The sequence below is a fragment of the Syngnathus acus genome, chromosome 9 (genome assembly GCF_901709675.1).
Source record: "Syngnathus acus chromosome 9, fSynAcu1.2, whole genome shotgun sequence".
Lineage (NCBI taxonomy): Eukaryota > Metazoa > Chordata > Actinopteri > Syngnathiformes > Syngnathidae > Syngnathus > Syngnathus acus.
In genome coordinates, this window is record NC_051094.1 from 9,511,883 (window position 1) to 9,526,468 (window position 14,586).

General features: G+C 38.1%; 2 protein-coding genes across 3 annotated transcripts; one reads left to right on the forward strand and one right to left on the reverse strand.

Moving 5' to 3' along the window:
* Positions 1–535: 535 nt before the first annotated feature.
* Positions 536–8,541, reverse strand: atp6v0a2b (ATPase H+ transporting V0 subunit a2b). 2 transcript variants are annotated; one of them, XM_037259283.1, is made up of 21 exons: positions 8,424–8,541; positions 8,010–8,268; positions 7,775–7,853; positions 7,229–7,326; positions 7,018–7,155; positions 6,764–6,861; positions 6,430–6,556; positions 6,115–6,197; positions 5,949–6,042; positions 4,929–5,141; positions 4,556–4,706; positions 4,284–4,423; positions 4,041–4,198; positions 3,847–3,937; positions 3,591–3,709; positions 3,299–3,509; positions 2,903–3,022; positions 2,701–2,820; positions 2,497–2,614; positions 2,038–2,209; positions 536–1,950 (listed from the first exon to the last, which is right to left on the reverse strand). In XM_037259283.1, exons 2-21 carry the CDS (start codon positions 8,124–8,126, stop codon positions 1,848–1,850), a joined length of 2,550 nt encoding a protein of 849 aa, XP_037115178.1. In that variant the 5' UTR covers positions 8,127–8,268; positions 8,424–8,541; the 3' UTR covers positions 536–1,847. The 2 variants fall into 2 exon arrangements, with proteins under 2 accessions (XP_037115178.1, XP_037115177.1); XM_037259282.1 differs by having other exon boundaries at positions 8,010–8,151; positions 8,295–8,541.
* Positions 8,542–9,088: 547 nt separating this feature from the next.
* Positions 9,089–13,819, forward strand: tctn2 (tectonic family member 2). Its single transcript, XM_037259651.1, has 18 exons — positions 9,089–9,493; positions 9,591–9,704; positions 9,784–9,854; positions 9,962–10,157; positions 10,239–10,339; positions 10,414–10,610; positions 10,696–10,813; positions 10,904–11,057; positions 11,136–11,213; positions 11,285–11,407; positions 11,689–11,763; positions 11,838–11,933; positions 12,047–12,164; positions 12,238–12,341; positions 12,445–12,586; positions 12,665–12,808; positions 13,315–13,403; positions 13,477–13,819. The coding sequence occupies exons 1-18, from the start codon at positions 9,403–9,405 to the stop codon at positions 13,614–13,616; spliced, it is 2,151 nt and encodes a 716-aa protein (XP_037115546.1). The 5' UTR covers positions 9,089–9,402; the 3' UTR covers positions 13,617–13,819.
* The last annotated feature ends 767 nt before the right edge of the window (positions 13,820–14,586 follow it).

Consider the following 14,586-nt stretch of genomic DNA (forward strand, 5'->3'; position numbering starts at 1 on the left):
AAATGTGGTCGTTGCTATCAAATACACGCATTAGTGAAGTCAAAATTCGCAAAAACTCATGAGAATGCAATGACACCTGCATTGAATACTCACTGACAAATAATAATTAAACGCTCACTGCAATGGCACGTCTAATAATAAAGAAATGTTCAGATCGGTGCATTAAAAAATCTGAAAAAAATGGACACTAATATTAGAAATAAGTGTTTTTGTGTGGTCGAATCAGATAACTAAAAGAAAAAACAAAGGAAACTGTCTGGATCAAAATGATGTGGTGCTGGACTGGACCCCTAAATTGATATTTTATTGGGCAAACTTTTGAGGCAATCATTGTAATCAAATGATTTGTGTGACTCCCAAAGTCACTCGTGTACCTGATGACAGATATTTTGCTCGGTGCCTTCTCCCGACATATGTGTTGTTATTTGTTTAAACTTCAATGACACTTAATATACTTGATTGATTGAGACAAATAATTATTTATCCATACGCAGAGTCATACTGTTGCCAAATTAAAAATAGCAAAATGATCTTATAATAGGTGCAAAAATAACTTTATTAAATCCTCCTAAACAAATTATCTAAATTAGTTCAGCATTCTCCAAACATTTTATATTATCGAACATTATGTAAAAGTGACAGTTTTACACGAATTTTGAGAAGGTTGGAGTGTTTATACTAACATTAACACAAATGGCAAAATAAACATGGGATTAATGACTATAACAACATTTGTCTTATACAACTGGTAAATGCCAGAGAACGTGGGACAGCAAATAAGTGTAAATAAACAAATGTAGCCCTCCGGATTTGCAGAGGTCAGTTGTAATAACCTACTTTTTAACACACTGTACTGCAAATGCCATACTTCACTGAATAATGATTCTATAATCACGTTTGATAAAGTGCTGTGCCATGACTGTTAACCACTCATTGAAGCTGTAATAAAATTCACTTATCCCTGCATAGAATGCTAGATTGTGCAGTAATTGGACAATACTAAGACGACAATATGAATCTATTCAGTAAAAAAAAAAAATCAACTGTGCATTATCTTTAATTGGGAAGCATTTTTAAATGTGAATAAATTAAAAATCCTGTAAAAGTATCAACACATCATTTTACATCGTTCAGATTTACATTTTTCATTTACAAACAAAAAATCTATTTATACATATATATCACATCGTATGTCGCGTTTTGGTATCAGAAAATAAGAAGACAAGTCTAAGTAAAGGCTTCTATGGTGTTATTTGGTTGTATTAAGGCAAGCAGTGCAATAAAAGGCTGAACTTCTAATGAAGGCTTGCTTTCTACCACGTACGTGGAAACCAAACATTCCAAAACCTAAGCTTCTGAGAAAAAAAAAAAAAAGATGAACTGAACAAATACAAATAAAAAGAAATTGTACTGTGGACCAAATACAAAATGTGGGTGGGAAATGCAAAGATGCTTCGCTTTTATAAATAACAAATCCTAGCTAATCTAACAAGCCTTATCTGCACATACTCTGTGCTCATCAATTCTCTATTTTTAATCCTCTTCAACTATCTACTACAGAAGTGCTTTCTAATACATGACACTAACAATACATTTTGGCACAATAAGAAAATTGAAATTGCAAATGAAATCAATAAATGTTCTCTAAAGTGAACAAAATAGCCACTGTGCATACTGCATACTGATAAAACAACAGTACAATGAACAAATTGGCAGTGTTGTGGTCCTCTTAAAAGTTCAATTCTCTTGGGAAAATGATAAGAGGGGTGAGGGTGAAATCATTCAATGATGTCACTGGAATAATCACATCTTGGCTGTTTAAATCCAACAAGAGTATGTCCTTTACTTCACAGTAAACCTTCCTGTTCAAAGCTGGAGGGGAGGAGAGCGAAGGAAAATGGATAAAACTTGACTCCAGTTCCACTGTAGAATTTATTCTGAAACTCCACCCTGAGTGAGGAAAAAATGTGATATCTATTAAAAAAGATTTAAGAAAGGCTCATGTGAGTGTTTCATGCACTTGAGAGAGCAACTTACCAGTGCAGTCGAAGGGCATGGAGGAAAGCAGACAGGCCTTCCATCACCAGCAGGATGGACACGGTGAGAACGGCAAACAGGCCGAACACCGGCACTAAGAATAACACCCCAAGAGTCGATTCCATTCGTAGTCCTACCCGCATCACCATGGCCCAAAGCACCTCAGATAGCTCTGTGTGCAAAAAAATAATGATACAAAGTATGACAATGTGCAATGACTATACTTGTGGGATTCAATGAAATATATATATATAATTACAGGCTTTGTAATTGAGTTAAACAATTAGCAATGTTCAATTCAAATTGATCTTGGATAACAAATAAACATACAGACAGTGCTAAAATTGTTAGTACGTCACTCTTAATGAAAGAAAAGAAAAAAAAAAGAAACCAAGGCACATCAAGGAGTGATGGGTAACCTGCACTGGCTGTGGCTGGTCTACAAGTTTTCATACTTACGGGCATGTGCTAGACTCAGAGCCCAGAGCCTGAGGTAAGAGGCTGTATTGGAAATGCAGCCCAAGCAGTACTCAATACTGTGGATGGCCTGGTGCAGGAACTCATCAGCAAAGTCAAACTGTTTTGACAACAACAAATTGTAGCTTATTGGTTGAGCCAATATTTGATTAACGTACGATAAACTGACAATGCTGAGTGGCTGACCTTCTCTGTGTGCTGCTCCCCGCTTGAGGACAGCTCACTGTGACTGTTGCCTTCCTCCATGTCATGAGTTCCTAACAAGAAGAGCTCCTCTTCACTGCTACGACGCACACGCTCATAGCCCTAAGAAAGAAGAGGTCACCAACTCAGATTTGCTTAAATATACTTTGAGATATTTGGACTGTCAAAGAAGCACTTTACTCACCCTGTACAATCTAAGCCGATGACTTCCATTGTGGAGCCAATAGAGGTAAAGTGGTTTTCCTAGGAATAGGACAGGCACTGACAGCAAAGCGATGACTAACAGAAATATCTGCAAGCCGCTCTGGAAACAACACGAAAAAACATTTCGCTTCATTTATAAATATTTTTATTTTCACAAATCAATTTCACGTACTTACTAACTAAAATTGGAGAATAGCAAAATTATTTTAAATAATTTGGACACAACAATAATGACTAATTATAACAGACGACTATTTTTATTTACTGTAGTTTAAGAACCATTCAAGAGTCATACGGACTTTTATAAAGACTGACTTTAGTGTCAGCAGTATCAGTAACATTTGTTGGTAGAAAGGGGGAGACTTTTGTTCCTCACCTGTCCAGGGTAGAGGGGCTGCATTGAGTCACCTTGCATGAGGAACATGTTTATGAAGTGAATGAGAATGCTAGGAGCATGTCTGGAGTTCTTGGCAGAGAAGAAAAGCCACTTGTAGAGTATCATGAACACCAGGTAGCCAAAGAGGCACAGCAGGAACAAGATTTCAGGAAGAAAAAGCAAGTACAAATTGTGCTTCCTCCTGAAGTGCCTGTTTTCATCAATAAACAAAAACAATTAATTCCTATAGTTTCATCATCTAATGTCAACTTTAGATAGGAAAAAAACTTACAAGTGATTAAACGTGCTGAGGATCACCCCAAAGCTCATGTGAATGATGCCCAATATTATTGACATTTTCATCTTGTAGGAGTTCAGAAACGTAAGACGGTTTGAAGCCAGGTTCCAAATCTGGTGAAAATATGAAATGCCATCAAGTTACAAAGATGCACCAAGGTTTCACGGATGGATACGAAATCATTTAACACCCTGAGATGTTACTTTATTGTTTTATTAAGTGTGGCGAGACTTCAGTACTGTCCACTTACTGGGTCAATTCCAAGAGGGTAGGGGCCTCTGAACACTCCGGTTACATTTGGATCCAAAGTAAGGAAGCCATTCCTGTTGACGTCCTGAGCACTATTTGGAGAAGATTAAACAAAAACCATTGTGAGTTGAAAGCAAAATATTTGACTCCAGCAGATCGTAGAAGCTTTTGTTCATTGTCTTTGTGATCACTTACTTCCACGCATTAGCTGTAAACATGGCTTTGACGCTCCATCCAGAACCAAAGATATTAATGGATTTAGAGAAGCAATCATTGTATATCAGGCCGGTATAAACGGAGAAGAGGCCCATCATTAGGATGATGTATCGACCCTCAAAAAAGGTGTTCCAGATCTGCATGTGCACACCAAATCACCCAGTTACACGTCAGCCTCATCAGCATACAGTTACACTTTGGGGTGAAAAGAAATTTATTTACCTCATTTCTGGTGTTCTTAAGTTTGCGGTTGTTCTCACACAACACCATCCAAAAAGCAAAAGCAGCCATAAGAAGACCATGACCCATGTCTCCAAACATCACAGCAAACAGGAAGGGGAATGTAATGATTGTGAAAGGAGCTACAATAACGAATGGGAAACAATTAGGGGAAGAACAGCAATGTGGTGTAATTACCTCCAAAACTTTAGCGCAGTATATTTTTATCATACAAGGATTCCATAAACATGGTAAATAAATATTTTGTCACTTACCAGGATTGACCTCTCTGTATGTGCCCACTCCATAGGCATCCACAATGTTCTGGAAGCCAACAGTGAATTTGTTGCACCTTATCAAAGTAGGGGGAGTGTCATTGGTGGGTATGCGATTGACAAAGGAAGGAACTGTTGATCCACTTTTCCTCTGTCAAACAAAATATGTACAATACATGTAACCAATCTTAAAGCGAACAGTGATGGGAGTAACGACATTGGTAATAGTGGCGACATTGCGTCCATCAGTTGGAACAAAATTAAGTTTGAAAATGATATATAAAAAAAAAAAAAGAAACTGAACTGTATAAATCTTCCTAGTTCCACTAAAAACGGAGAAATGAAGTCTATAATTGTTGATGAGTTTCTTTACCGATCCTTCCTCGAGTGCTCGTCTTAGGGTGGGAAGCTGATCAACAGGACACCAGACTTCAGCAATAAGACACTTGTTGGTGACATCAAAACTACACCGATTGAGAATGTAGTAGATGGCTTTCATCTTCTTGACCTGCACCACCCAAGTGTAGACCGATTCGGAGGCCTTGATCAGGACCTGCTTCAGGTAATCTTCCGTTCTATGAAGTACCTGCAAACAGCAACAAGACAGACTTTGAGAATATAGTTTCAGAAAATTACCAGCAAAAGGCCCACTACAGGTTGTTTATATTTTTATGATGGCGATATAAACACAATGTTGATATTTCCAACTACTTTACAAGCTTGAGCTAAAACAAAACCATTCAGAAGGGATAGAGTTCAAGTAGGTGTACAACATTTTGAGGAAAAAAAAGCTAGCCAGGATCTCATGCTGGTCATGTGCAAAGCAATTGGATTTTTTAGTTGCAGTTCTTAAAGCTAGCAATTGATTTACAAAGCAGTGACCCGTCCAGAGAAACTTTCCCGGCTCGCTAACTTGGAGGAAATTGGTTAATCGTTTCAAAGAGACTCTTTGTGGCTACTTTTATGTCTGTACCGGATTGTAGTGATGCGATATTTACTCATGCATTTTCTAAATACGCACATGGTCTAGATAGAATAGATCTTTATTTTTTTAAATTTAAAATAGGCTCTCCATTTCTTGAAAATTAATTTCAAGTTATCTTGAATTTGAAGGAGATGATCTAGTTAGATGTTTTTAAAATGTTTTAAAATTGCTTGGAATGTGGCCTGAGTACTTTTTCATGTTCAACATTTTCAGTGCATCTACTGTATGCTGTTAACTGTGCCTCCTGACTTTTTTTTCTCAGAAGCAAGCACGTTAAGAGATATTTAACTTCTGCATATTACATTTGAACAAGATGACAAACAAAATAATGCATTTACAAGAAATACCTTAATCAATGACAACCAAACAGAATTTGCATTATGACACAGAAAAAAACTGAGGACATACAGTGTTCAGGTCCTGAATGCGAGTACTTAGTCCTTGCACAACATCGTTCCGCTCCTCATTGCTACTGGGATACGGATACACATGACAGTGGTAGCTAGAGCAGAAAGAAAACAGGTATGACTTGGAGGAAGATCTTTCTTTTCGACAGCAAAACGTGTCATTTTACCAGTCACAGATCTTCTTCACTTTCTGGCCAATTTGTTCTCCCCAGTAGGAGATTAGGAACACCACACTTCTGATGGGCTCACCCTGTGAAAAAGCAAAAAGGCTTCATTAAGAATGTTAACACCGTACCATGAAAAAGAAAGACTCCGTTCACTCTCATATTCACACCAACGGACAATTCAGAATCTTCAATGAACCTAATGTGCATGTTTTAGGAATGTGGGAAAGTCCTGGAGTAGCACTAATACCTTTAGATTTTTTTTCTAATTAAAACGTGCAGGTTATGCAGCTAACAAGAGCCAACTGGAAAACCTACGGTGTCAGGATCTTCGAGATACTCCTCGACTTCGGCATAGCTGAGAATGGTGAAGCCTTTACATACTCTCCACAGCATGCGCTCAAAGGCCTCGATCTTTGCCCTCTGGATGAGCCCAGAGATAAAACTGCGAGAATGAAAACAAGATTCATAAACAGCCATATTCCTATATATATTATATCCTATATATTATATTATATATCTCCATATTCCAGTTTGGATCACTCCCATTATTTCCATGACCATGTTTGTGTGTTCCAACATTCATACAGTAACTCAAACCTGCCTAACCGCTTATATAAGAGGTATGATAATACAAGCAAAGTCATTTTACCCCAGTTTGGCTCCGAGCCTCTGCATACTGCTGTAATCCATCACTGTGTCTTTTTCTAGGAAAGGAAACTCCTCATAAGAGGCTTGCGATGGCTCTCTCTGGAGGGAAAATAATACATCATCAATGTATGGGAGTAAAATTTAGAAAACAGCAGATTGGAATAGTCTGTACTGTACTGCATTCCAGTGTTGCATAAAAAATGAGAAAGGACATATGCACAATTCCAACTAGTACTACAGTATGACCCCACTTACATCAATGCTTCTCTGAACAAAGTTGCAGGTGATACGCAGCATGTGTGTGTACTCTGTGAGCTCCAACAGGTTCTTTTGTAATCTCTCTTTATTCCTCATGACCTCGCCGAGCTCAACTTCCAGCCTCTGCAGTTGCTCCTGGAAGAACACATACAACCAATGTGATGTTGACCAGGAAAAGAAACGTGTAACATAAAGGCTATTAACATACCATTATACCCATCACGTGTTTCGGTAGAGGAGCCACTGGATTAACATCGTCGTCTGGCAATGAAATATCAGCTTTCTTGATTTCTCTCAACAAATAGCCTGTTGACAGTACATGGGACATTTTAAATCCTATATTGTGCTATTGTGTATTTAAGCAAAATCCTGTATTGTGCATTTAAGCAAAATGTTATGGCCAGCCACACAAGTGACAAACAGTCACACAAGTGTTGCGTCATTTTCTACGCTTCTCGGCTGCGTAAAAGAGTTCAATATAGTGAAAGTCATCACATTCAACTCAACAAACACAGGATGGCATTTTTCATGACAGCAGTCATTGACTTTCAATTGAACTGAATGAGAAGACGCTCTGTTCTTTGTTGTATTACTACTATACAAGGGCTTTCTCCAGGCTTTGAAAGACAAATCACGGCCTTCATGCTTTTAATTTAAACGATTCATCACATAAAAACAGAGATCGCATTACGATCACATTGGCTTCCTCTAAAAGAACAGAAATAATTTGTATCACAGATCAATAAATACTTACCAAGGATCCTCTCCATCTCTTCACATCTTTTGATTTCATTGACGTATTTTCGTTGAAATGCATTAACACTGGGATTAAGCTGCAACAGGAGACACACAAACATCAACAGAATGCAATCAAACATGATGCTTTTCCTTTCATATTTTAATTTGGAAACAGATGCAAAGAACGGCAACAAAAAGGAGATCATATATACATTTTTCTTGAACACAATCTAAATAGTTTCGGGACTTACATCTCTGAACTCGACAATGCCCAGTTCTCCAAGATCACCGATGCAGTCGTATGCTGATCCAGACTGAAGGAACAGTTGGGCCAAACACATTTCTTCACCCCGCAGCAGAGAGCTCATTTTGACAGCTTGCTGATCCCCTCTTCTGATAGTAGCAATTGTTAGCAAGCTAACAAACAGGTCGGCAACAGTTACCGTTCATTCAATTCCAGCAAAGGTCCCGCAATTTGCGTCCTGTTCATCCAGTGTCATATTTGAAATCCTGTGGTACAAATACACTTGACTTACTTGACGTTATCCATACACAGGTTCTCTCTGCCGTTATATCAGCTAAAGGCTAGATCATGATACGCCTTTGTTAATACTGGAGGAAGATAACTTCGTTTAAAAGAACAACTTCATTCGGCGAGCCCTTACATGTTTGGGTCACTACCAACCAGCAAGCAACTTGATTTGCAATATCGACATAGTTTCGAAAGTTTTAGCAGAGGACGCTAGTAGACTCTCCACGTCACTCTGTTTTGGAGTCTGCGCATTGAGCAGTTCAATGCTTGAAATGGGCTCCACGTGACCGGGCCGATCGTACACAAAAGAATTGATGTGAATTGAGTTTTATTTTTGGGCCAAAAATACGACTGCAATTAAAAACACGAATTAAGCAAGAATCTGTGGATTAAAAACGTGAATTAAACTGCTGATCAAGCTAATGATTTAAAAACACGATATAACAGATGTACAACGTGTGAAAACGTTTACAAAATTACAATTGTTAGTTATGAATGAAATGCAGAGACGCAACGCATTCTAAAAGCGTCACATTAATATCGACGTATTAAACGTGTTTATGAAAAATTGTATCTTGAAAATAGTACCGACGTATTTTGATTTATTTTATTTATAATTCTTCTTTTCATGCAACTATTATTTTTTATTATTAGGATTTTATTATCTGAGGGGAAATTGGTGTTTTAAGCAAACTCACATACACTTACTAATTTTTGATATTTATTCCATAAGCGCCTCTGAAACAGGAAGAACTGTTGAAAACCGGACGTACGTATAATTGAGCGCGCGGTTGCTTTATTATTATCTATACATCTGTTGTCTCGGACAAATGTTGATGCTATTAATTTTCTATACACGGTAGTAATTCGCGCTAAAATTATTTATGTTTAACTCAACACATATTGTTTTGCAACAACACAAATTGCCTTAGCATCGTGCTATCATACAAAAGTCGCTTACAAATTACGTCACGTTCATTCCAGTCTTCTGTCGCTAAGTAACAGCGCAGAGCGACGCTCAACTCAAAAGTAGCTTTAATATTCAATCTTAGTCCGTTTGCGGACACCATAGTCTATGTGTTCGATGACTATAGGAGTAAACTCTTAAATTTATGTCTTCGCAAGCTATTTTGGATACAATGGCCAAGGTGGTGGCTCTCCTAGCTTTCCTACTGTTTTGTTGGGCGGATAGCAAAGATCTTGGTAAGTAATGACATATCTAAGTTCAGTTTGTACATATGAACACGGCAGTTTAATGTTTTAAAAGTCTAGTTATTAAAATACATGCCATTGTCATCAGTTTTCCAACCATCGTCTATGATTGCCACTGGACCAAGAATCAAGGCATATTTACTGGGCAATATAAAAGACATCTCTCTGAACGTGCGCACTGTATTTCCATCCAAATTAACAGGTACGAACAACAACTCCTTAGATATAACAGTTTCTAAATAGGGGGAAACACTTGATCACTTTTATATGTCTATTGACAGGAAGTATTGATCCTCCGTCGTGTGCAGCTGAGGAAACATTGTGGAATGTGACAACGGAAGTTGTTGGAATGGTAATTCCTGAATTGTAATATATTGTCACTACACGCAAGCTGAAATTGAATGATTTTAAAAAACTTTGATGTACAATGACCCTCCTGTTTGATTTGTGAATCCACAGAATGCACTCCAGGTTAATATGAAGCTGAATAAAAGTCTGCATTTGTGCGGTGACAACGAAACAGACTGCTGCCCAAAGCCGCTGTGTGTCCTGGAGACGCTGCAGTTATCTGCCTGTGTGGGCAACACAGTTAAGGCCTCATTGCTGATCCAAGTCAAGATTCATGCTCACTTGATTTCTGCTAATCCTGGATCTGGTAATTATAATGAATCTGCTAAGCTCTACATATCACGAGAGTCATCATTTTCGTTAAATGTCAATCTCCCTTCCATTGTAGCCAATCAAACGATCATCCCAAACCAAGTGTACGAACCTCTGGGCTCCTGTCCATGTGACCTCACTCCTCAGACATGTGATATCCGCTGTTGTTGTGACAAGGTACAAAAAAGGCTGATATAATACTGATTTGCTTCTCTATTTATCATCTTCTATGTTTACTTTTATTTCAACAGGACTGTTCACCTGAGGAGTTGAAGCTGTTTGAGTTGCACTGTTTCCCAGGACCCTTTGGTGGACAGCTCCCTCCAGTTCCAGATTATCAATGCTCTGCACAGAGAGAGGACTCCCCAGACTGGTTTCCATTTCTGTGTGTCATCTCCCCACCCGAAAACAACCCATACCTGGGGCTCTTCTATAATGGAGACAAAATGTGGGAAAATTATTCAGTCATTGTTTTTAATATCTCATCATGTTATTTGTTATAAAAATCTGGTTTTGTCATTTAATTTGTTTAGAACGCCAAAGCCTCGCCCCTCCTTTCAAATGCCTGTTTTGTCTGCACCAGTTTTTAATATCTACAAACAAGGAAATCCCATTTTTACTATGGATGATCAGTTGTTCACTATTCCCCAGGTTAGTAATGTCTGTTATATTAGTTACGATTATTTTTTTGTGCTTGTGTTGCCAAAGTTGACCAAAACCTTTGCTGTGTTTTGCACACAGATGGCAATTGGACACTGTGTTTCCAATGCTCCTGTTGCCTTTTTGGAGAATTTTAGTTTCAAATGTTTGAACCTGCTGGATTCATGTCCAACTGATTTCCCTTTACAAACACGTCCGTCAGATTTGAGGGTTCAAGTGAACAATGGACAAGGAGGTTTGTAGTAGATCTCGGAAAACTGTAACATTGCCTGTAAATATTATGGTTTGACTAAATAATTTCTCTTTACTGTAGGTGATGTCACAGTAGAAGTCAGAGACGAATCGATCGGGGATTTGAGTAATTTCTTGTCAAATGCAGACATTACTCCAGGTACATATTACGTCGTACCGTCGCTAAATTGATTTGTGTCCTCTGTGATTAATTGATTTATTTTCCTGAAGATGGAGGCCTGGTTTGTAAGAATGTGACCTTGGCTTTGGATTACACATTCTACTGGAAAGGGAATCTCATCACAAATATCACCGTGATACGCTCTGTCGGGACAGTCGTTTTAAATGGACGCGGTACATGCTCATAACACAATTCTATCTAATCCTTATATTTTAGTGATGATGGAAAATTAAGCTTCAATTTGCCTCATGAACCACTTGTCTTTTTTATTCCTAAAGGGCACTCTCTGTTCAACATAGAGCATAACGCACACTGACTTGTCATTTCTTAAAACTCCCTTATTTAAACCGACAGTGCCATCTAGAGGAGCCAAAAAATACAACTGCTTCATGGAACAAATTTGAAGCTTCATTCTATGAGGGCACTTTGTTTCCTAATCAGTTTCTCTTTGCAGTGAAGTTAACGACAAGGTATTCTGCTGTTTTCCTGACAAGAGATTATGTGGGAGACTCTAACTCGGGGAATCCAGGTGAGAGCACTTTATCCAGGGAACCGCTGAGACATTTGTTTCTGTCAAGTTGTTAACGCACCAGCATGTGACAGGTTACCAAGTGGGAAAGCCCGTCATTGCTGGGATTAAGAGGACAGAAAATAATACTTTCTCTGTGCAGAGGACATCACTCAATCTCTGGAAACCAGGTGATGCGATCACAATTGGTTGGCTGATCATCTATATAGTCAACAATTGAACGATAGCATTTTTTGTATTAAAATGGATTGACAAAGAACCAACTCTTTGTTGTGCTGTAAAGTGCGGGATGGGCTGTGTTCCACTGCTGAGAAACAACCAGTTCTATTTGCATTGAATTCAACATCAGGATGTCTTTTACTTGTCAGCCTACAAAACCTGACTCAGTGTGAGCTCCTGAGGTGAGATTCTCTACATGAATTAAGTACAAAAATACGTAGGGCATGTGCTCAGACGACGTAAAATGTCTTTCAGGGACACTGTTGGTTCTATGCAGGCAAACTTGATCACAGCCACATATGCTGCAAAAAGTGGAAACCCGGATTCTGAAACAGAAGCAGACTGGATCAAAATAAGTTGTGAGTACACAGGAAGAACAAGCCCGTTAGATCTGTGGATGACCACATGAGCTCATGAAATGAACTACGTTTGCGCATTACTGTCGTGTCAACTGAATTTTAGATGGAAACTCAAGCACTTCGAAGGGAGATGGAGAAGGTTCTTGCAGTGGAATTCCATCCCATATCCACATCAACATTTGGAGTTTAGTTAATGAAACGACTGAAGGAAATGCTCAAAGGATGATCCAAGCTGTACAAGTGCAGTGAGTATAGAAATTCAGTTCATGCTGTAGACTATAAATATAGCTCGAGACTTTCTTCTTGTTTTTGACCATCTTTAGGTCCACACTGTCCACCTGGACATTAGATTGCGGAGGAGGTGATTTCGCCCCATGTGCAGATCCTGCAGAGGCAGAGATGTTTGAAGTGACCTCGTCAGTTACCTTTATCGACATTCCTGTCCGTACCGGACCTCCAAAAACCAGGTAATTATAATGTCAAAACCCGCCGGACAAATGCTGATGCTAGTTTCAGCAATTTATTTCAAAATGCTATAGGCCAGATTATATTGTCCGCCATCCTGTTCAGTATTCATATGAGCACAATTTTTAGCTAAAATTGTTCAAAGTTTTTCTTGTCACAGAGGGAATTTTCAAAAATTAAAAATTTCAAAAGGTAATTTCATACCAAACTATTTAGATCATGTCAGTATTTGTTTCCAGTTAGCACTACAATAATTTCACTTTTTTATTCTCTTTGGATTCAGGCATACTTCGTTGCGGGTGCAGCTGATATATGGTTTCTTTTTGCACAGATGTAATATTACAATTACTTTGTTTTTGCACAATGTATTGTTATTCTTCATTATGAAAGGTTTGGGGGGAATGCATGTATATAATTTGCATGGTTGAGTGCCTCAAATAACGTTAAGAACCACTGCTTTCGGTTGAGTTGAACTGGAATACTGTATATTACACTTTGTGTTTTTCAGGTTCCAAATAAATTTCACAGAGTATGATTGTGACAAGAATGATGTATGCTGGCCTCAGCTCGCCTTCCCCTTGACCAAATATTACTCTGGTAAGACTAAAAAAATTATCTTTTTGTTACTTAAGATAACCAAAAATACGGTACACTTTTGTTTTTCTTTTAGGTGAGCCACATTCTCAGGCTTTGGCTAAAGGCCTGATCTTGGTCTTCTTTTTCATCGCTGCTGCGGTTCTTGGGACTCCCTGGAGGCAAATCCGGCAGGCATGGAATAATTCCTCTCGCACTGTAATAGAGGATTCCTGAAGAGACACTTGTTATAGTTATGTACAGTATTTAAGAAGAACAGTGTGGGTTCACTCTTTAGATATATTTGGTAAAACTTGCTATGTCCACACAGGCCAGAAATTCGTACATGTCAATGTTCTTACAACTGCTGGTTCATGTTTATATTGTGTATAGCTGTTGTTACACCCTTTTGTTATAAAATAAAAAAATGTTTAATATTTCTGTGGATCAATACGTACTTTCACATCGGGTGCAATCAGAGGTACGTTATTTTGTTGCCATAAGAACAAAAGAACAGCTCCTTGAAATGATCGATACCAATTGTTTGTGGCTTCTCACACACTAGCCATCACAGAAGACAGTTTGAGTCCAGTCATAATGTCTTCTGTTACATACAGTACAAGCTACTTTTACGATAATAATGAAATGATTCAAATGGTGCTGAAATGCATAACACAGACAGTGGGTAAACATTATGCAAAATGTAAATGAGTTTGTTTTATTTGTTCGGGCAAATAATTGCAGGACATCAAACATTCAATAGGGGTAGCAATAAAATGCAAAGATAAAGTATTCAGTATTGCCACGTTGAGTTATTTTATTCAACATACCTGCAAGACAACCTTGCTGGGTCAGACTAGTACCAATAAGTCTATAATCAGTAGTTTTAGCATTTACGAAGGAAATTTTGTCTGTAGGAGGATGAACAGGTACAGATTATTTTTTAAATTGAATTATTATCAACACCTTATAAGGTGTTGCTAAACTATAGTTTAATTTGTTTCACTATACAAAAATAACGGCACTCGTTGATCTTTTTCCATCTTGTTTAATATTTACTTGATTGATTGATTGATCTTTTTCCCCTCTTGTTTAATGTTTGCTTTTATGTATTGTGTAGATTGCGTTAAAATACGGTTAATCGGAATGAGAGTGTCAGATAGGGACCTTTTTGCGTCACTTTCTACGCACTTTAGCGTCATCTTAC

What these genes read in the sequence shown, in the direction of transcription:
- atp6v0a2b (XM_037259282.1), bottom strand. An exon ending in AGGCTCGGAGCCAAACTGGG is followed by an intron (nt 6,557 to 6,763) that starts GTAAAATGACTT and finishes TCATTCTCGCAG; the next exon opens with TTTTATCTCTGGGCTCATCC. An exon ending in GGGAGCAGCACACAGAGAAG is followed by an intron (nt 2,615 to 2,700) that starts GTCAGCCACTCA and finishes TTGTCAAAACAG; the next exon opens with TTTGACTTTGCTGATGAGTT.
- tctn2 (XM_037259651.1), top strand. Translation starts at nt 9,403, where the DNA reads ATGTCTTCGCAAGCTATTTTGGATACAATGGCCAAGGTGGTGGCTCTC. An exon ending in AGTTGTTCACTATTCCCCAG is followed by an intron (nt 10,814 to 10,903) that starts GTTAGTAATGTC and finishes TTTTGCACACAG; the next exon opens with ATGGCAATTGGACACTGTGT. An exon ending in CTCTAACTCGGGGAATCCAG is followed by an intron (nt 11,764 to 11,837) that starts GTGAGAGCACTT and finishes AGCATGTGACAG; the next exon opens with GTTACCAAGTGGGAAAGCCC.